Source organism: Pristis pectinata, chromosome 6 (genome assembly GCF_009764475.1).
Source record: "Pristis pectinata isolate sPriPec2 chromosome 6, sPriPec2.1.pri, whole genome shotgun sequence".
NCBI classification, from domain to species: domain Eukaryota; kingdom Metazoa; phylum Chordata; class Chondrichthyes; order Rhinopristiformes; family Pristidae; genus Pristis; species Pristis pectinata.
Genome location: NC_067410.1, coordinates 49,433,401 through 49,457,071, shown reverse-complemented (window position 1 = coordinate 49,457,071; position 23,671 = coordinate 49,433,401). Strand labels below are relative to the sequence as shown.

Genomic DNA, 23,671 nt, shown 5'->3' with positions numbered 1-23,671 from the left:
CCAGTGAAGCCCACGAGCTGTGTGGGATTGTGGGATCATGATTGTACTGATCAGAGGCATGGAATCTTTCCTTGTTACCAAACCATCTATGTTGAATAAACAGTGATGTTGTATGTTTAATGAATTTCTTTCACTAAACACATTAGCCCAAATTTACATTAGACTAAATTCATCTATCACTGACTACAATTATCCTACTGTTTGATGTTTATCAAATTGGCTGTTAATGAGGAAACCTAATCTTTAACTGTTATGCACTTCTCCTTTCTATATTAATCCTAGAACATAGCCCAGAAGTCAGGGAAAAAAGATTGAGGGTTAAGCCAGTAATTCATACGACCTTGGCTGAAGACATTGCTACCAATGGTGGGACTAATTGATGTGATGATCAAATGACCAGAGTTACAGGAGTGCTGGTATCATAGACTTGATAGAAATTGCAGTGTTAGGGAGGACTGAGACCAATAACAACTTTGAAAAACAAGGATGAAAATCTTTTAAATGAGGCTGCACTTATCTGGAGCCATTATAAGTCAATGAGCACAAGATTGATGAGTGAGAAGAGCTTTGTGTGAATTAAGACCCAGGCAACAGAGATGTGGATGGCATCATGTACACAAAAGGTAGAGGAAACTAGTCAGAAGTGCATTGGAATGGTCAAACACCATGAATATTTCGGCAGTACCTGAACTGAGGCAGATAGAGTCAGCAACATTATGGAGGTGGTAGCAGGCTGCCTTATTGATTGTGAGGATATGCATTCTGAAGGTCATGTCTGGATTGAATTTGGCATTGTGGTTTATGATGTGAATTGAAGATAATGGCTTAGTATTCCCAATATTTAGTTCAATCCATCCAGACTGGATGTCAGACAGTTTGATGATAATGAAAGGATCAAGAGAGATGGTGGCAAGGTAGGGATTTGGGCCTTATTGAAGCTAATACATCCTTTTTGGATAGTGCAAGTAGATATGAAATAGGAGTGAGAAAGGATACCTCCTTGGGCCAAGGAAAGGAATGAGGTCGTCAAAGATAACCATGGAGGACACAAGAAGAAAAAGCAAATACAGCTGACTCTGTGGCTCAAAGTGGATAGATGGACAAAAATGGATAATTAAGTCATCGTCAATTTATTGAAAAGGACATTGTGTTTGACCAATTTATCACAGTTCTTTGAACAAGGATCTCTTGAAGGTTAGCCCTTCAGGATTGAAATGAGAAAAAAAATCTTCACCCAGAGGGTAGTGAATCTTTAGGATCTTTATACCTAAGAGGATTGTGGAGGCTCAGTTACTGAGTGCATTCAGGCCAGAGATAGATGCATTTTTGGATATTGAGAGAATCTGTGGACAAGTTGAGAGGGGAAAGTGGTGCTGAGCAAAAAAAGATCAGCCATGATCTTATTCAATGGTGGAATTGGAGCAAGGGGCCAAATTGGCTATTGCTGCTTCTATTTCTTAAGTTCTTTTGAAGCAGTTCATCTGTACATACCGGAAGAGCAAGACATTCAGGTAAGTAGCATTTGCACACAAAAGCGACAAGCAATGACAACATCCAACAAGAGAGAGCCTACGCACCAACTCTTGATATTCAGTGTTGCTACTTCCTTAAAAATAGATTCCAGGAATTTTCCAATGCTAGCTAACTGGCTAACTGTTCTCTGTTCTGCCTTCTGCCTTGAATAGTGCTGTACATTTTCAGTTTTCCAGTCATACCTTTCCTGGACAGGACTTTTGGAAAATGCATCAATGCATCTACTATCTGCAGCCACTTCTTTTAACACCCTAGAATGCGAACCGTCAGGTCCAAGGGACTTCTCAGCCATCAGTCTGATTAGTGACATTTCTTATCTAGTGATAGTAATGGTTTTAAGTTCTTCTCTCCCTTTTGCCCCCAGAATTTTTTTTAGCATTATTGATTGCTTTTAGTGTCTTCTACCATCAAGACAGTAACAAGACTTCCACCCTTCTGCAGATGGATCTACAGCTGAACAACCATGCCTGGATATCTCTCCAAATAGGAGAAGGGTCACTGTTACCTTGAACTTCATAGTCACTAGATCATTTTATGTGCAGTTGGTTGATCTGTACATTATTTTGCAGATTATTGCATACAGCTGGATTGAGGATGTTATTGAGGCTCTCTACAGAAGGAAAGGTACTTCAACAACTTTTTCTTGAAAAGAGTGAACAGTATTGAAGAAGCATGAGTATTTGCAAGGATTTCAGGTCTCCTGAAGCTTCAGGGAATAATCAACTGCAATGGAGGATGCATGAATGAATCACAAGACCTATCACACCTTGTGCATGCAGCTCCAGGTGTATTGCAAGAAGAAATTTCTTATGATCAGTAGTATGTATTGAATGAGCTTTCATGACTCTTATTCTTGGGTAGTCCATGTTGTCTGCATATTTCAGCTCCGGCCTGCACAGATGGCGGGATTCAGGGGGATAGGAGCTATTAATTCCTTCCCTGTCTTCTGACTCCTGTCCATTCTCCAGCTGCAGTAATTGAGTGCTGTTGTAAGCATTGCCATTGGATTGCCAGAATCTTGAGGGGGATGCCATTAGGTCCTGAAATTACATTTGAATATTTGCAACTCAGCATGGACACTCCAGAGAGAACTGGGTGCTTTGTCATTGCCTGCTGTCTCCTGCACATCCCACCATCTGGAGGACTGAGTCTTTGCTTAAGGCCTTCTTGGGCGAGGAGAAACAGGCACAGCAGGTGACAGAGAAGAAGAATCTTAGCAGACAACAGTGTGAAAGGACTCTGGAAGGGACAATGTCTTAATTAACTGGGGATTATCTCAAGGACCCCATGCCAAAGATTCCATTTCACGGCAAGAAGATAATAAGTGGAGGAAATAATGGGCCACTCTCACACATTCATCCTTTGGTATTGCCAAGTAACCTGTCTGAATTTCTCTCATATCTTTATTTCTGCATCTGCATGTATTTATAGCCCACATATGAGTGGGACAAGGGAATCTTCCACTAATTTAAATAGGAAATAATGAAATAGACTCAGAAAACCACATCAATTCAATAATTGGTAAAGGTAAAGCTCCCAAATACAAATATTTTGTGCTTCATATGTCACTCACTTCTGCAACAGTTCCATTTCTTTGTAATGGGGAATACCTAAGTGCTTCTGTAATTTTCAGACATTGTACTAAATAGTTACGTCAACAATGAATCTGATTTAATGTACAGTATATCCAATAATTATATGAAGGTTAACAGTACCACAAAGACAATAGCAGCATGTAATGTAATTCAGAGTCTACCTGGTCTCTCCATCTACTCTTTTCATTGAAGTCTTGATGCTGGAACGATTAAAACAACAACTTCTAGATAAACAATAATGTAGAAATAAGAACAGAAGAAACTTACCAATGATACATTCATATTCAAAATTATTCAGTAGTTCATCATCATCACGGCTTGTTGCAACTGCTGCTTTGACATATTACATCTACTGTGGCTATAGCCAAGCTGGTGGAAGGCTTCTCCTATTCAGTTAAATTAATGTCATGATGGATAATGACCAGCAGCTCTAACCCCAATGCAACTGTTGGTGCTGTTGCCTAAGAGTTCCAGGGACCCAAATTTGATCCTGACTTCGGGTGCTGAGGAGACATGATTGAGTTATATAAAATTCTGCTCAGAGTTTGCACGTTCTCTCTGGGTGCTCTGATTACCTACTAGGTCCCAAAGATTTATTAGTAGGTTAATTAGCTACCACAAATTACTCCTTAAAGAATCAAAGGAAGTTGATGGACATATGTATGAAAAGTTGCAGGGACACAGGGAAATGAGAGGGGAATGGGACTATGGGTTGACTCTCCTGGGAGCCAACATGGAGCCAAAGGGCCAAATGGCCTTCTCTGTTGTTATAAGTATAGGCATTGCAGTATGAGACTGCTGGCTTTAGAGCACAGATAAGATCATTGCTGAGAACTGGTGGGTGGAGAGGTGTTGGCATCTTGAGAGAGGAGATTACTTTAATGCTCTGCATGGCAGTGGAACTTTCCCAGGATGAGACATGCCATGAATTGTATGCTTAGCACAAATTATACATCTGCCATCAAGGCCTCCAAGTCATATGGGCACAGACAATCAGTTTGTTTGCAAGTTTGAAAAACAATGATGAAAGACCTCAAGTCCCATTTCTTCATGTCTGCTGACAGTGCAACATTAATCAGATGTCCAGGATGAGTAATCTGTAATGACTTCAGCTTCTGATTAATCCCGTGTTGGATAGTGGTCTCATTTTTCCATATTAGTTGGTACATGATTAACATTTCAATTATTTCTGCTGTGAAAAAAGATGGTGCCAGAGAGGGGCAACTTTTTGTGTGCAGCTCCCAAGGGAATCATCAAGTATTCCCATTTACAAGTACTACAGCTGAAATCTGCAGCCACAGACACTGCAGTAAGCAACATCGTTTCAAGTCATTTTGAAAAAACTAGCAATCTTCAGAACCAGCAGACTCAGAACTCCAGATCACACAGGGAGCGAGTACAGCAGCGGGAAGCTCAGGGAACATCTCCATTGTTTCAGGAAAGGTGACTGCAGGGGAGGGCTGCAGGTAAAACTGAAACACAGAGCCCTAAGGATCCCCTCCCTAACGTCCTCCTGGCTAATGTACAGTCCTGGAAAATAAAATTGAAGAACTATACTGCAGTACCAGAGGGACATCAGGGACTGTTGTGCACTCTGCTTCACAGTGACACAGCTCACCCCCAGCACTCCGGACACAGTGCTCCAGCCCAAGGGCTTCATCCGTCACATGGACTGGACCGCAGCATCAGGTAAATGCAGAGGCGGCGATGTTTGCTTCATGATTAACTCATCGTGGTGCACAGACGTGGTGGTTCTGTCTCAGTCCTATTCCCCCAACCTGGAATATCTGGCAGTCAAATATTGTTCATTCTACCTGCCAAGGGAGTTCTCCACCAATATCCTGGTAGCAGTGTACATTCCACCCGTGGCAAATGTCAGACTGGCACTGGATGAGCTGAGCACCATGATCAGCAGTCATGAGACAGCACGCCCTGAGGCCTTCCTGATCATCACAGGGGACTTCAACCAGGCCATCTTGAAGAAATCTCTGACAAATTACTACCAACATGTCACCTGCAGAACCAGAGGAGCCAACACACTCGATCACTGTCACACCACCATCGAGAATGCTTACCATGCCATCCCACGCCTGCACTTTGGCAAGTCCAATCACCTGGCTGTATTTCTTGTCCTGACATATAGGCAGAGACCAAAGACTGCAGCACCAGTGGTGAGGACTGCGAAGGTATGGTCAAGGGACATGGAGGAGTGTTTACAGGACTGCTTTGAATCGGTGGATGGACCAGATTCAGGGATTCATCTTCGGATTTGTGGCTGGGTTTTCCCAAACCAGAAGCCCTGGATGAACCAGGAGATTCGCAATCTGCTGAGGGCTGGATCTATGGTGTTCAAGACCAGTGATCCAAATCCTACAAGAAGTCCAATACAACCTATGGAGGGCCATTGTGAGAGCGAAAAGGCAGTTCTGTGTGAAATTAGAGACACAATCGGATGCACGACAGTTGTGGCAGGGTTTGCATGCTATAAGGCTTCCTATAAGGCAAAACCTAACAGCATAAATTGCAGTGATACTTCATTCCCCAATGAGCTTAATGCCTTTTCTGCATGCTTTGAAAGGGAGAATAACACTACATCTGTGCGTGCGAATCACCACAGCATCCAGTGACCCTGTGACCTCTGTCTCGGAGGCTGACATCAGAACATCCTTCAAGAGGATGAACCCTCACAAGGTGTCAGGCCCCGACGGTGTACCTGGCCGGGTACTGAAAATCTGTGCCAACCAACTGGCTGAAGTGTTCAAGGACATCTTCAACCTCTCACTCCTGCGTTCTGAGATTCCCTCCTGCTTCAAAAGGTCAGCAATCATCCCAGTGCCCAAAAAGAGCAGGGTGAGCTGCCTCAATGACTATCAACTGGTGACACAGCTACCGTAATGAAGTGCTTCAAAAGTTTGGTTATGGCTAAAGTTAACTCCTGCTTGAGCAAGGACCTGGACCTACCGCCGCAACAGGTCTACAGTGGATGCAACCTCACTGGCTCTCCACACTGCTTTAGAGCACCTAGACAACAGCAAAACATATGTTAGGCTGTTGTTTATCGATTACAGCTCTTCATTCAATACCATCATCCCCTCAGTATTAATCTCTAACCTTCTAAACCTGTGCCTCTGTAACTCCCTCTGCAACTGGATCCTCGACGTCCTCATCAGGAGACCACAGTCAGTACGGATCGGTGATAACATCTCCTCCTCACCGACAATCAACACATGCATGCTTAGCCCACTGTTCTACTCTGTCTACAGACAGCATAGCTCAAATGCCATTTATAAATTCACAGATGACACCACTATTGTTGGTGAAATCTCAGAGTGAGATAGATCAGCTGGTTGAGTGGTGTTGCAACGAGAACCTCACATTCAGCTTTAGCAAGACCAAGGAATTAATTGTGGACTTCAAGAAGGATAAGTCGGGAGAACACACACCAGTCCTGATTGAGGGGTCAGCGGTGGAAAGGGTGAGTAGTTTTAAGTTCCTGGGTGTCAACATCTCTGAGGATCTGTCCTGGGACCAATACATTGATACAATCATGAAGAAAGCACGCAAGCGGCTCTACTCCATTAGGAGTTTGAGGAGATGCAGTATGTCACCAAAGACTCTTGCAAATTCTATAGATTTACAGTGGAGAGCATTCTGACTGGTTGCATCACAGCCTGGTATGGAGCCTCCAATGCACAGGATCACAAGAGGCTGTAGAGGGTTGTAAACTCAGCCAGCTCCATCACAGGCACAACCCACCATCGAAGATAGAGAAACAAAGGACTGCAGATGCTGGAATCTAGATGAAAAGCACGATGGTGCTGGACAAACTCCGTTGCTGAGTTCCTCCAGCATCATCGTGTTTTTCACCATTGAAGCTATCTTTAAGAGGTGGTGCCTCAAGAAGACAGCATCCATCGTTAAGGAGCCTCACCATCCGGGACATGCCCTCTTCTCGTTACTGCTGTCAGGGAGGAGGTACAGGAGCCTGAAGCCCCACACTCAACTATTCAGGAACAGCTTCTTCCCCTCCATCAACGGATTTCTGAATGGTCCATGAACGCTACCTCATTGTTCCTTTATTTTGCACTATTTATTTATTTTGTAATTTATAATAATTTTATGTGTTTGTACTTATGTCTTTTTAAGTCTTACGTACTGCTGCTACAAACAACAAATTTCACGTTATATAAGACAGCGATAATAAACCTGATTCTGATTCTAATAAATCAGATATTACTAAGAAGGATGAATGTCACCTCAGCACAAAATAATGCAGGTTAAAAAGAAAACAAAAAGCCTAAGGGGAATCATCAAAACTCAAACCAAATATCACAACTTTTTCCATTGGTTTAGATACCAAAGCATTGTCATTTGCTTCCAGATATCTATAAGGTTATCTGCATTGTTCTAGTGAAAAGTCATCAGCCTGAAATGTCAGCTTCATTTCCCTCTTACACAGATGCTGCCTGACCTGCTGAGTATTTTAAGTATTTTCTGTTTTAATTCAGATTTGGGTTTCTATATTGTCTGTATTAAGAAAAGTCATTGTTGCATATTAACCAAAAGGCCTTTCCAAAATGAGTCAGAGAAATCACAGAATTGTACAGCATGGAAACAGGCCATTTGGCCCAATTCGATCACCTTTCTGTGTTAATCCCATCTCCCAGCACTTAGTCCATAGTCTTCTATGCCCAAGCGTTCATCCAGAAACATTTTGAGTTCTGTCAATGACCCAGCTTCAACCACTCTCTAGGTACTTACCACTCTCTGTGTGAAGAAGGTTCCCGTTATATCCTCTCTAAATCTCTTCCCACTTACCCTAAGTCTATGTCCTCTACTTTTATCTACCTCTGATTTGGGGAAAATGTTTCTCCAGTGTACTCTATCTATACCTCTCATAATTTTACATACTTCAATCATTTCTCTTCTTAAACTCCTTTGTTCCAGGAAGAACAGACATATCCTCTCCAGTCTCTCCTCATAACTGAACTGTTCCACCCCAGGCAACATCCTGGTGAATCTCCTCTGTACCTTCTCCAGCGCTTTCACATCCTTTCTATAGTGTGGTGACAAGAACTGTACACAGTACTCCAGCTGAGGTCTAACCAATGTTTTATTAAGTTGGAGCATAACCTGCCTATTTCTGTATTCAATGCCCTAACTAATGAAGGCCAGTATCCCATATTACTTCCTAACCATGTTACCTACCTATGTTGCCACCTTCAAGGATCTATGGACTCGTACTCCAAGATCCCTCTGTTCCTTAATACTTCAAAAGGTGTATGTCCTATTCTCATTAGTACTCCCAAAATGCATCACCTCACATTTGTCTGGATTGAACTCCATCTGCTATTTTTCAGCCCGTCTCACCAACGCATTATTATCTCTCTGCAGCCTGACTAAATTCTACACTATCAACAACTCTGCCAATTTTCATGTCATTAGGAAACTTACTGATCATGCCTCCCACATCCACATCCAATTCATTCACATTTATTACAAACAGCAAGGATCTTAGCACTGATCCTTGTGGGACACCACTAGTCACAGGCATACAATCACAAAAGCAGCCCTTTATCTCTCTCTCCTATTTCCAAGCCAATTTTCGATCAAGTTTCGCAAACTTGCCCTGGATTCCATGGGCCCTAACTTTTTGAGCCAGTCTCCCATGTGGGACCTTGTCAAAGGCTTTGCTAAAGTCCATGTAAATCATAGCTACTACCCCTGTTTTCATTGATGTACTTTGTTACCTCTTCAAAGAATTCAGCCAAATTGGTCAGACAGGATCTGCCCTTGACAAAGCCATGTTGGGTATCTCTGATTAGTCCCTGGCTTTCCAAGTGATCATTAATCCTCTCCCTCAGAGTTTTCCAGTATCCTCCCTGATGTTAGGCTCATGGGTCCATAGTTAACAGGATTTTTCCTGCTGGCTTTCTCGAAAAGGGGGATCACGTTTTCTGTCCTCCAGTCATCTGGTACCTCACTTGTGTCCAGCAAAAATTTAAAAATCTCAGCTAGAGCACAACAATCTCTTCCCTTTGAACTGTAGCAGCCTGTGATAAATCTCATATAGTCCTGGGATTTATCCACCTTTAAGGCATTGGGTATCTTTTCTTTATTTACGGAGACATGCACTAGACTTTCACTTACTTCTTCATTAAATTTCTGCATTAGACTTTGATTTACTTCTTCACACAACTACGAAGTGTGCTCCCTTTGTGAATGCTGATCAAAAGTATTCACTTAGGACCTCACCTATACCTTCTGGCTCCACACACAGATTACCTATGCTGTCTCTAATGCGCCATACTTTTTCCCTGATTATTCTTTTACCATTAACATACTTATAGAATGTCTTCAGATTTACCTTAATCTTGTAATCACTTATTTTTCGTGACCACTCTTAACCTTCCTAATCTCCTTTTTAAACATCCCTATACTTTATGCTGTTGTCAGGCCTCTCCTGTCATTAGTTCCCTATATCTGTCATCTGCTTCCATTTTTCTCCTTTATCCTCGATATCCAGGGTTCTGTATACTTTTTACCCTGGCCTTTACCCTTATTGAACATAACTATCACTATTTCTCCTTTGAATGCTTTCCACCATGCAGATGTAGACTTACCTGCAAGTAGATACTCCCATTCTAACTTGGCCAGGTCGTCCCTTATGGTAATGAAGTAGGCGTCCCCCCAGTTTAGGACTATATTACTGGTCCCTCCCTATCTTCTTCTATAACCACTTCAAAATGAGTGGAGATATGGTCACGATCTCCAAAATGGTCCCCCACATGACCAGCTACCTTCTCAAGATAGGATCCACTAATGCTCCTTCCCTCATTTGTCTACTTACATTCTTCGGCAAAAAGCTCTCCTGGACACACCTCAAAAATAAACAGCAATAGTTCTGTGAAACAAACCATACTTATAAATTCATGGAGGTAAACATGCTGGGTTCCATCCATTACTAAAACCCTTGTAAAGTCTTCACATATGGACAGTTTTGTTCCTAAAACTTAATTTTGCTTTTGAGACTGTTGTGTTTCTTGCCTGACAGATGTTCTTATATTTTGTAGTTTCAAGAACTGACTTCACTACCTCAGTATTTAGATCACATTTCTTCCCTTTGTGTTTAAACTTACTAACCGCTGATTATGTCACACACAGACAGATACAGATTTGCATTTTTGAAAATCAGGTTTATTATCACTGACATACAGTGGCATGCAAAAGTTTGGGCAACCCTGGTCAAAATTTCTGTTACTGTGAATAGCTAAGCGAGTAAAAGATGACCTGATTTCCAAAAGGCATAAAGTTAAAGATGACACATTTCTTTAATATTTTAAGCAAGATTACTTTTTTTATTTCCATCTTTTACAGTTTCAAAATAACAAAAAGGAAAAGGGCCGGAAGCAAAAGTTTGGGCACCCTGCATGGTCAGTAATTAGTAACACTCCCTTTGGCAAGTATGTAAACAGCATGTAAATGCTTACTGTAGCCAGCTAAGAGTCTTTCAATTCTTGTTTGGGGGATTTTCGCCCATTCTTCCTTGCAAAAGGCTTCTAGTTCTATGAGATTCTTCAGCCGTCTTGCGTGCACTGCTCTTTTGAGGTCTAGCCACAGATTTTCGATGATTTTTAGGTTGTGGGACTGTGACAGCCATAGCAAAACCTTCAGCTTGCGCCTCTTGAGGTAGTCCATTGTGGATTTTGAGGTGTGTTTAGGATTGTTATCCTGTTGTAGAAGCCATCCTCTTTTCATCTTCTGCTTTTTTACAGACGGTGTGATGTTTGCTTCCAGAATTTGCTGGTATTTAATTGAATTCATTCTCCCCTCTACCAGTGAAATGTTCCCCGTGCCACTGGCTGCAACACAAGCCCAAAGCATGATCAATCCACCCCCGTGCTTAACAGTTGGAGAAGTGTTCTTTTCATGAAATTCTGCACGCTTTTTTCTCCAAACATACCTTTGCTCATTGCAGCCAAGAAGTTCTATTTTAACTTCATCAGTCCACAGGACTTGTTTCCAAAATGCATCAGGCTTGTTTAGATGTTCCTTTGCAAACTTCTGACACTGAATTTTGTGGTGAGGATGCAGGAAAGTTTGGAGAAAATCCCCCAAACATGAATTGAAAGACTCTTAGCTGTGATACTTGCCAAAGGGGGTGTTACTAAGTACGGACCATGCTGGGTGCCCAAACTTCTGCTTCAGGCCCTTTTCCTTTTTTGTTATTTTGAAACTGTAAAAGCTGGAAATAAAAAAGTAATCTTGCTTAAACTATTAAAGAAATGTGTCATCTTTAACTTTATGCCTTTTGGAAGTCAGGTTATCTTTTACTCTCTTAGCTATTCACAGTAATAGAAATTTTGACCAGGGGTGCCCAAACTTTTGCATGCCACTGTATGTCATGAAATTTGTTGTTTTGCAGCAGCAGTACAGTGTAAGACATAAAAATTACTATAAGTTACAAAAAAATAAATAAATAGTGCAAAATAGGAATAACAAGGAAGTGTTTATGCATTCATGGACCATTCAGAAATCTGATGGCGGAGGAGAAGAATTTGAGTATGGGTCTTCAGGCTCCAGTATCTCCTCCCCGATGGCAGTAATGAGAAGAGGGTATGTCCTGGATGCTGAGGGTCCTTAATGATGGATGCCTCCTTCTTGAGGCACCACCTCTTGAAGGTGTCCTCGATGGTGGGGAGGGTTGTGACAGTGAATGAGCTGACTGAGTCTATAACCCTCTGCAGCCTCTTTTGATCCCGCACTTTGGAGCCTCCATACCAGGCGGTGATGCAACTAGTCAAAATGCCCTCCCGGGTACATCTGTAGAAATTTACAAGACTCTTTGGTGACATACCAAATAATGAAGTAGAGTCGCTGGCATGCCTTCTTCATGATTGCATCAATACGTTGAACCCAGGATAGATCATCTGAGATGTTGACGTCCAGGAACTTGAAGGTGTTCACCCTTTCCACTGCTAACCCCTCAGTGAGGACTGGTGTGTGTTCTCCTGACTTCTTCTGAAGTCCACAATCAATTTCCTTGTATTGCTAATGTTGAGTACGAGCATGTTGTTGCGACACCACTCAGCCAGCCTATCTCTCTCACTCCTGTACGCCTCCTCGTTGCCATCCGAGATTCTGCCAACAGCACTGGTGTCATTGGCAAATTTATAGATGGTGTTTGAGCTGTACCTAGTCACACAGTCATGAGTGTAGAGAGAGTAAAGCAGAGGGCTAAGCATGCAACCTTGAGGTGCGCCTGTGGTGATTGTCAGTGAGGAGGAGTTTAACTTGCTTTGCCAGGGATGTTTGGATTCAGCACCATATTAAGTGAAAGCTTTCATGAGCTAAGCTTTGTGCAATATTGTTTTATTTTCTAACTGCCTTCCCTGCAGTCGGCTTCTTGCAAGTGGTAACAAAGTAAATTAGTTTTGATTACAACACTTCTATTCTTGCTTCCACACACCGTTTCAGACCAAGTACAATTAAGCATAGGAATATGTTCTTCTCTGTCAACTCCTTTTACTACAACATTCTTTCTTGTTTCAACATACACAGCAGCTATATACAGTATTTAATATTAACAGCCTCCTAACATATTGTACAAATTGCAAGTGTGCATTTCTAAGCGGATATGTGTCTCTCTCATGGCTTTGATCCTCACAGATGCAGCAAGTCATATTGAAGTGTTCATGAAGAGTGCATTGTAATGCCATGTGTTCCATTGTGGTAACATTTGCCATCAGAAACAGAAAGCACACAGGTCATGTGAAATCAATCTTTTGTATTTTTCCTTTGGTGACTTTCATTCTGACATAACTCACCTGGGCTTGTTTTTCCATAACTTTATTTGCTTAGCCTTGTATGTTAAGCAGTTTTTCTTAAGGCACTGTTTCATCTGAGTTTATCTGGTTGCCACTTCATATAATAACATTCACTATGTGTCCATATTGAGTTATATATTTCAGTAGACCTTCAAGCTTAGTGCTGCAGTATAAAAAAGCCTTGCACTTGAATTATTTTACCACAAAAATTTGGGAGAATATCTAGGAAACTGAATATTAGTTATATTAGTTGTAAATCAGTAAACAAAAAGAAACAAATGCCATTAGTAAAAATATCTTGCAAAGGTACCAGTGAAATTAAATTAAAAAGTAAAAAGGCAGAATACTTTTTTATCAAGGGTTATAATTTTACTGTACATTAATAGCGTGGAATCACATTCCCTAGCAATCTGAGGATCAATTTTTGCCCTTCAGGAGAAAGTTGCACTCAGTGTCTCGGTTTGTTCTATTGCAATGTTTACTGAGTGGGCTAAACGTGTGTGGCTCACCATTTTCATGGTACAAATAATTTAAGACTTTGTCCTTTTCCTTCTTCTCTGCAATTCTAATTTTATTGTGCAATGTTTAGCAAAAGACAAAGGTGAAAAGAAACTATTTGGCTTTGCATTTACGCCATTAATGCGAGACGATGGTACAACACTTTCGGATGACAGCCATGAACTTTATGTCTACAAGGTAATTGCCAACTCATTTGTTCATCTCCAAGAAATAATCTTGCATGTGTGTGTGTGTGTGTGTGTGTGTGTGTGTGTGTGTGTGTGTGTGTGTGTGTGTAAGTGTTGTATCCTGACAAAAGCCACTCAAACTCAGCCCAATGGTCCTTCCAAAGGGTACTGTCTGGAACCTGAAGCTGTTGCATACACCCAGAAACATGCCATTAAATGGCAGTTACACATCCCCACATTTAGAAAATTGCTACAGCCATAAAGCAACCTTCCAGCAATATGCTGAGTAACAGACACGTCATAACTCTTCATATATCACAGTTGATTCACTTAGTGATTTTTTTTTCTCAACTCCCAAAACTCTTCCCTAGGGATATTCTAAAATCAGAGCCAAGCCTGCCAATAACCTTGAAAAGCCTCAATAATCATAAAGACTTTACTGCTCAATCCTGCACAGAGAATCCCCTAATAAACTTGAACGTACTTCCTCTTTTGTGTCAGTGTTACTCTCCTCTTCTAGTTTTCCTACCCACACTAACACATCGGTCACATCACAACCAAATACACCTGACTGTCAATTAAGAAAGTGTCATCTGTGAAATGTATCCTGACTTCTGTTGTTAATTTCCTGTGGGAATGTTGATGGAGTGTGCATAGTAAGATTACTGGATTCTTCCCATACCTCCGAGTAAAAGGGCATTTTTAATACAATATTCATTATTTGTCATGTTAAATAGAACACACTTTGACATCCTCTGCCAGCCCTAGAAACCCTGGAGATGTTACAGTTGTTGCTTGTGGATTATTACAGTCACTGTCAGCATTAATTTACATGATCAGATTTTATACTCAACGGTTAGCAAGAAGCAATTTTGAAATAATCAATTTAGTTTCACTGTTGAATGCCCTTGTGTATTTACTATAATTGATGCAAAATGATTCACTTCGTAAATCTAAATACAGAATTGAAGGGAGAAATTTCATATTAGCACACCCTGAAACTTGCATATCTCTGATTTAGACAGTATGGGTGGGGGTGGGGTGGAATTCAAGATTGTTTATTTTACATTTCTACCATCAATGACAGCAAAATTGTATCACACTGTACAGAGAGATGACAGTCAACCCTTCCTGCCTGTGACGACACTCTGAAAGAACTATGCAACCAGTCCATGCTTTCCTTTGGCCCTATTAAATTTTCCTGCAAAGTATCCATTTTCCTTTTGAAAGTTATGATTGAATGTTTCCACACTGTTTAGGTAGTGCACTCCAGATGTTACCAACTCACTGCATAAGGGCAAGATCATTATATGGAAGTTGAATTTTGCAGTTGAAAGACAAAATGGAAGTGTTACATTTGTCTGCCTGAACACCACTCTGCTGACTCTTTAATTCATGGTATAAGAAACCCATTAAATATAGGGCTATAATCCAGGATATAACACAATGCTACAGTTGGAGATAGTATTATGATATGAAAGAAGTGATACAATTGTCTCACTTCAGTGTAACACACTGAGTCACTTGTGCAAAATCTGTGTCACATTTACACCCAATTAGCTCATTTCTCATATCCCATAACAATCACAAAGAATAACTCAAAGTTTTTTCCCAAGGAAAAAGTACTGACTGTTGTTCAAAGGAGAGAAGTCAGAGAATGGAAATTACAAACTCCCAATTTGGGAAAACTTCTAGCAGTTGGAATCTAATTGAGGAAATGCACCAAAATATAGCAAAAGAATTATTCCAGTCTGTTGTACTGTTCAAGGATGATCTGAATCACAATTTCATTTGCCTGCTTTTGCCCCTTGTCCTAAATATTTGCACCAACACAAATCTGCCAATCTCAGACTTGAAAACCGCAATTAGTCTTATATCCACAGCCTTTTGGTGAACAGAATTATAGGTATGCACTAACATTTGTATGAAAAGCTACTTCCTACTTTCTTTCCTAATTGGTTTTACTCTAATTTTTGGATTATGTCTCTTCTTGATATTCTTGCCCCATTATGCCCCTATTTCCTTTTAGTTAGCCAGCGTTCTATCCATGTGAACATGTTACCTTCTACACCGTAACCTTTTATTTTCTGCAATAAACTTCGAAGGGCACCTTATAAAATGCCTTCTGATCTGAGTATAGGACATCCACTCTTTATGCTGCAGCACCTATTACTTCAAAGAACTCCAATTAAACTCCAACATACTTTCCTTTTCGCAAAACCTTGCTAACTTTGCCTGGTTACCTTGATTTTTTTTCCCTAAGTGCCCTGCTTTAACTTCTTTCATGATAGCACTTAACATTTTCCCTATGACAGATGTTAACTCTCCTGTAGTTTGATGCTTTCTGTCTCCCTCTATTTCTTGAATAAAAGAGTTACAATTTGCTATTTTCCAATGTAGTAGATCCTTCCATAAATCTAGGAAATTTTGGAAAATTAAGAGCAACGCGTCAACTATCTCACTAGCCACTTCTTTTGAGACCCTAGGACGAAGTTCATCAGAACCACTGATGAAGTGGTACTGTACAACTGATGTTAACTTCCTCATCATTGTTCTTGAGCCCGCTTGAAGTAAAGGCCAACATTTCCTCACTTTTGACTGTCTTTCTGTTGAGCTTTGACTTTAAAGGACAAATCAGGTTGCATCCACTAGCAGCAATTGTGTTCTAGACCTCAGTCTATTTAAGCACAATGGCAAGGGAAAGAATCCAACCAATCAATATGCTGCACTTTATTTCAAAACCAATTACTTTAATTCTTGTCTTTTGCTGCTTGTAATGGAGGCAAATAGTAAATGTGATTGATTAATTAATCTGGAACTTTAATTTACAGTGTGATGAAAACAGCACTTTCAGTAACCATGGATTGTACCTGGGTCTCCCCTGTTGTAAAGAAGACTTTAATGGCTGCCCCAACATCCCATCCAGTCTTATATTCCAAAGAAGTACCAAGGAATTCTTCTGGATCTCAACCCTACTCTCATCCACTAAACTGACACAGAATGGTAATGTTGAAATATTTTTGCTGGCTTCCAGTTTTACATCGATTCCTGTACTGGTGTAGCTTCTATCTTTTACTCAAGCAAGTTTCAGAGCCACAATATTAGTGCCCATTGAACTCTAGCATATGAAGGATTAACATGTTCATCTCAGATTTCTCTCTTCTATCTTACTGATAGTGTTAGTAGTTGGTTTTACCTCTATTGAAGTACCAGAGGGAATAATATCAAACTGGCATAATTAACTCTACACATGTATTACAACCTAATTTCAGAGCCAGTGAACCTGTCTTTGCAAATTGATGTTATGCTGAATGCTAATACTATTAATGTAAGAACACTGCAATTTATTATTGCAAAGAAGGTTATAGTTCACTCACTGTTAAAACTGTCCACAGAGTTCTGCATTGAAGGACATGTATGTACTGATATTTAATTATTTCACCAGATAGTCTATAGGTATTTGACTCCTAATTTCCAACAGCCAAGGAGACTAAAACTCTAGGAATCACTAGCAGTTGTTACCTGCAAGATCTCCGCAAGAACCTTTATTTCTGTCCCACTATCCCTGTGCTGTCATCTCTTACAACAAGGAAAAGAACAGGCCTTTTAGTAGCTGTTTTGGCATACATTGGAACCTGTCTACTTAAATCACCAAAGGCTGTCATGGTACACTGAAGGTGATAATGAATTTCTGCCTTCGCCGAGTGGTAGCTCCTGAAATATGTGAAGTGGTGCACATTTCCATGGTCTTGTCATGAACCTTTATTGTAGAAGGATAGTGTTGTGCAATGGGGACCCATGCATGCTCTATGTGGAGAAGAAGCATTTCATAACAGTATTGAGAATCTTGAGTTCACACGGATCACACAGAAGAGAAACAAAGGACAGCAGATGCTGGAATCTAGATGAAAAACACTATGATGCTGGAGGAACTCAGCATGTGGATTCTGGGGAGGAGATAGAAGCGGGCAGTCCTAGGTTGCAGGACTATCATTTTGGTAGCTGCCAGGGGCAGATCTCCTGAGGTGATGAGCTCAGTGCTGGTGATCACACAGAAGCTCTGCATAAACAGCAGAAGGAGTACACTACTCACAAACTACCCATCCACCTGCCTTGTCAGGCACCTCCTGCCCCATCTGGGAGAAAATCAGTTCAAACCCTTCAAAATCAGTGTAGAAACAAATCATCCTCAATCCCAAAGGACTGCCAAAGAAGATATGTTGGAAGCAGAGCATTTGGTGGGAACGACTATAAGCTAGTGGCATCATATTATTTGATGATTAAAATGTACGGGAGGTGGCTAGATAGTTAGGGATGTGTTTCAGGAGTCATATAATGGAGTCAACTCAACCAGGAAGAATGAAGAGGGTGAAATAGTGAGTAACTGGATGTTTTGAATGTTTATCTATAACCTTCTCTCTTATTCTGCTTAGGTTAGTAAAATGCTTCCTGCACTGTATCCAGGAGCAAGGCACAGTGCTTTAGAAATTTGGGCCATATTCAGCTTTGCTTTCATCATGGTACCAGTAGTTCCTTTCCTTTCCTGCTGAAAAAAAGTTTTCCATCTCTGGATTTTGTCCAAAATCCACAATGGAATTCCTCCATTTTTTGTGCAAGCTCCTAACTCTTCAAAATTGCATCATTGGATTTGCCCTTTAAATATGGGGTTGAAATGATGCCATATGGAGCCTCATTTTGCCTGCACTGCACAATTAGTGTTAAACCCAGAATATAATGAGATGGCTCAATTTAAATCCCACAAACAGATTCTGAAATTACTTCCATGTTTACTGTGTGATACTGCTCTCCTTCCAAAAGTCCTTTTATTTATTTTAAGCCTAGAAAGCAATTTTCAGAGAATGAATGAACATTTTTTGTGTGTGATTTCCTCCAGTTTGTGAAGTATTTTGTATAATGGATTATAGAAAATCTACAGAACTTTGTCTACAGAGGCATGAGCTGGCTGTAAGTCTTACACTGTAAGGAGCAAGTACAAATAAGGAGGGTAGTGATGTAGCAAAGCATAAGGGAAAGATTTCTATTGAACACCATTCTTCAGTTTCAAAGTGGACAAGCCATCTTTATGAACTGAAGGTTGAATTCTTTCCCAAAGAATACTAAATTTTATCTCTACATATGTCACTCTATATCTGACATATCTTTCAACAAAATCATTATATCAGGAACTCCAGCATCTGCAGTCTCCTGTGTCTCCATTTTGCTACTCCACTGCAAAGTGTCTTCAAGGTATGCCTACTTTGAAGACATTTTCCTCCTCAATCCAGATTCCAGGATATTATTGTAATTTTTTTCCTCTTTTAATCTCTTCCAATGGCTCTGAGATACCTTTACTTTAAAGAGTCATCCTTCTGGTGTCTTCACAATATACTTTGTCAGCCAAGAAGTGTTGGCAAATTGTTTAATCATAGGGGTATCGGGTTCTCTGTCATGTCCATGGTCCATGGCCTTACTCACTTGTGGAGTCACTGAAGTGCATTCAAAAATGCCTGATTTTTTAAATCCCATAAATCAAAGTAATGAAGCAAACTGTAGCACCCTAACTGCCGACTGGCTGAAATCTGTTAACTCAGATCAAACTGGGACTGAAATTTGGCCTCCCTTCAGTTTGCCTTATTTGCATATTAATGTAAGATTTACTCAGTTGAGCCTTCCTGACTGGATAAGAACTTTTAAGGTATACTTCTTACATCTTTCCCTTTCTTGTTTACTATAGGATACTGTACAGTACTTTGTAATTGAAAGCGGTAAGCTGGCATACTTCATCCTGTGCCTTTCTGTGGTTGCTTCTTGAAGCATGTGTTGGCAAACTTGCAGAGGATGGGTAGAGTTGGCAGGGTATGGATAATCTAAGCCTTCTGAGGAAGAAGCTGAGGAAGAAGCTTCTGCAAAACTTCTCTTTGGTGATCATGCTAATATTTAGGAGTCACATGCAGTTTGAATAGGCATCATCCTAAGTCACAAATTCTAGTTAGACGTATTCCTGGGAATTTCATCTTATGATGCCCTGACTCCAACTGACATGCTAAACTGCATTTTTTCTATCTTTGAAATTCTTACAACTAATAAACAAATATATCAAGAGTAATAAAGAAAAGCACAATTATTTTAGGGCCCCTATATTTATTTCCTTCCTGGATTACTCACAGAAAGCTATTGTAGATTAACTTTCACCTTCTGGAAACTGCAGCAAAATTCTGGAAGATTGGCAGCCCAATAACTAACCCATGTTCTGTTGATCCACTGTACGAAGTTCACCATATTGCTGTATTTACCATACTGAAGCCCATTACATTGCTCATCCGCTGAAATAAATTGAACTGGATTTCATTTAAAAACACAACTTTATACCACAATCATCAATTGTATACAGCAATAAACTTGATTCTGTAGGTTGCTTATAGCGAAAACATTACAGATATAGGATGAGAGAATTGAGATGTGTGCCTGGAACTGTGATTGAATAACATTGTTTTATTCAGCATTATACAACTGATATTTTTTCCCCACAGAGTTCAATACATTAACAGCTGTTTCTGGATCATTTCCCATAACTTGGCAATTTCAATAAGGTTCTTCTTGGTATCAGTTATCCTTGCAACCCTGAAGTGACAGCCACACCAGGGGCGCACAGGATGATGCCACTTGGTATTTAATGCTAATGGAAGCAAATAACGATGATAAAACTAACCATCGTCTTCATTGCGCCAACACAATCTTTAGTCAATAAGGAAAATTGAAGATCAAGACCTTAGAACTCACACAGAACTCACAATCTACCGGGTAGCAGTGATTCCCTGCCCTCCTATGTACTTCTGAGACTTGGACTATCTACAGCAAGCATCTCAAGGCACTTGAGAATTACCACCAACAATATCTCTATAAGATTTCAAATTCCCTGAAAGAACAAACAAACCAATATTAGTGTTTTCTCCCAGTCCAACATCCCCAGCATTGACACCTACGTTAGACTATTGTTTATTGACTACAGCTCCGCCTTCAATACTACAATTCCAAGCAAACTCGACACCAAACCTGGAATTCAACACCACCCTCTGTAACTGGATCCTTGACTTTCTGACCAACAGACCACAATCAATGAGGATAGGCAGCAATAACTCCAGCATGATTATTCTCAACACTGGTGCCCCACAAGGCTGCGTCCTCAGCCCTCTACTCTACTCCCTATGTTCTCATGACTGCATGGCCAGATTCAGCTCTAACTCCATCCACAAGTTTGCAGATGATACCACCATAATAGGCCGTATCTGAAATAACTATGATCTGGAGTACAGGAAGGAGATAGAGAGCTTAGTGGTGTAGTGTCATGACAACAACCTTTCCCTCAATGTCAGCAAAACAAAAGAGCTGGTCATTGACTTCAGGAAAAGGGGCAGTGTACATGCACCTGTCTACATCAACAGTGCTGAGGTCGAGAGGGTTGAGAGCTTCAAGTTCCCGGGAGTGAACATCACCAATAGCCTGTCCTGGCCCAACCACGTAGAAACCATGGCCAAGAAAGCTCACCAGCGCCTCTACTTCCTCAGGAGGCTAAAGCAATTTGGCATGTCCCCTTTGACCCTCACCAATTTTTATCGATGCACCACAGAAAGCATCCTATCTGGATGCATCACAGCTTGGTATGGCAACTGCTCTGCCCAGGACTGCAAGAAACTGCAGAGAGTTGTGGACGCAGCCCAGTGTGTCACAGAAACCAGTTTCCCCTCCTTGGACTCTGTCTACCTCTCAAAGTTGCCTAGGTGAAGCAGCCAGCATAATCAAAAACCCCACCCACCCGGGTCATTCTGTCCTCTCCCACCAGGCAGAAGATACAGGAGCCTGAGGGCACATACCACCAGGCTCAAAGACAGCTTCTACCCCACTGTGATAAGACTATTGAATGGTTCCCTTATACGATGAGATGGACTCTTGACCTCACAATCTACCTTGTTGTGACCTTGCACCTTATTGTCTATCTGCAATGCACTTCCCTGTAGCTGAGCTCTATCATGAGAAGAGAGACAGAGGAAAAGAATCAAGGATGTTCTCAAATCCTCCTTGAATGTTCCCACTCACTTCTGAGGATCTCTGGACCATGACCACTCGAAATGCAGTAGGAGCATTTGGAATGGTATTGAGAACCTGGAGTCCATGCATTAGCTCCACATAAATGGTAACAGGAGGGCACCATGTCACAAACTCACTGGCCCACATCATCAGGTACCTCCTGGCCCATCTATGAAAGAGGCTGCAATTCCCACATTGGCCGCCTCAGTCACCTCAGTCTCAAAAAGCTGGAGTGGAGGAAAAATCAAACTGCTTTTTTGGACCCATTGAGTTCCTCCAGTAGTTTGTTTTTTGGTCCAGCTAATAAAACTGCTACCTCATAGCACCTGTGACTCAGGTTCAATCCTGACTGCTGGTTCTTCTGTGTGGAGTTTACACATTTTCCCTACAACTGTGTGGGTTTCCTCCAGGTGCTTTGGTTTCCTCCCACATTTCAAAGACTTGACGGCTGGTTGATTAATTGGAAAAAAGTGCAGGTGGGTGATAGAATTAATAGGAATGTGGGGAAAATAGGTTACAGGAAATATTAGTGGGAGAATTGGAGCCAGCGTGGACCCGATGGACTGAGTGGCCACCTCCTATGTCATATGGAAATTCAGAAATGCATACAGGTGGTCCTCAGGTTACGACAGGGTTCAGTGCCTAAGAACTGTCCATAACCTGAATTGTTTGTAAGTTGGAAATAAAGAAAACCAGTCCATGAGAGAGGATCACAGAAACAGCTGTAACGGGAGAGCAAGCAGACACAGGAAGAGCGGCCGCCAGCTGGCCTCACTGAATAAGTGAGTGAGTGAGTCTGCTCAGCGCTCCCAGCTCTGCACAGCTTGACCCAGCTCCGCACAGCTTGACCCAGCTCCCAACTGTTGCATCTCAGGAGGGATGGAAGGGTTAGGGAGCAAAGACGTGAAAATGCCCCATTCCATTCCCACTTGGCAGAAGATGCCTGCAGCCCCATAGCAGCTGGCAAATCCATCCCGCCAGTCTCCCAAACACTCATTCATTTCTACAGGCTGTCTGTAAGTCAGGTGTTCATAACCCAGGGACGACCTTTACATGAACTTAAATCTGCTTGTCAGTAACGTACATGTTGTAGGACTTGCCATCATCTTAGTTTAAAGTAGAGTTCTGCGTCAGAGATTTTTTTCTTTTATTAACTGAATAATAAAGATTAAAGTCATGTTTTCAGTTGTTTAATTTGAAAAAACACTAATTCTCAAATAAGAACTGCTATTTGTGAAAATAAAGGCTTCCTCCCACCCCACTTTCCGACCAATTTTGCAGTTAGCAGAAGTAAACCTGTTATTAATAGCAGAGCAACATACAGGAATTCAAATTGAAATGCTTTTGAAAGGGCACTTAGAACAGGTGTATATTATGCACATATCCACATCTATAATATGCTTAATTATTGTTGGTGTGGGTGTGAGGATGCATGACCAGTGCACCCTCGGAGCTCCATGCAAAAGATTTTCTGAGATGCCACGTGCGAAATTCAACCAGGGCTGTTAATCCTACAATACTTATGGGTCCTATTTATTGACCAAGATACCCAGGGAACCTTGATACCTTGAGGAACATACTCTGAGTAATTTGGCCATCACCTTATGATCTGACAGGTTATAGTTGGAACGTAGGATTTGTTATGGTGATGAGCAATGATGGTTGCAAGTTCAGTCCATTCTTGTAATGGTTTATCTCTGTAAATCTTATAATGATTTACCTCTGATTGGCTGTAGTTGACCTCCTTGCCCTTTTGAAGTGGAAAGCACAGCCAGACAGAGTGATGGACATCCTGGGGAGGCTGCGTCACGTCAGTGGTGAAGAAATAGTGAAGGTAAGTCAATATTAAGATCATGTTGCTCAAAGTGTACAAAAGTATCCTCTGAGGATAATTGTGACAACTGGGATTCCATTCAAAGAACATTTCTTCAACCTCCTTTCCCCC

At 41.1% G+C, this 23,671-nt stretch overlaps 1 protein-coding gene across 3 annotated transcripts in view; it reads left to right on the top strand.

Annotated features, from left to right (window-relative positions):
• Positions 1–23,671, top strand: part of dock3 (dedicator of cytokinesis 3) — an 822,502-nt gene that overhangs the window by 599,315 nt on the left and 199,516 nt on the right. For all 3 annotated transcript variants that reach the window (XM_052017225.1, XM_052017226.1, XM_052017224.1), the window contains exons 17-19: positions 13,545–13,651; positions 16,473–16,644; positions 23,463–23,560. In XM_052017225.1, the coding sequence (XP_051873185.1) occupies positions 13,545–13,651; positions 16,473–16,644; positions 23,463–23,560 (377 nt within the window). The remainder of the gene's footprint in view (positions 1–13,544; positions 13,652–16,472; positions 16,645–23,462; positions 23,561–23,671) is intronic.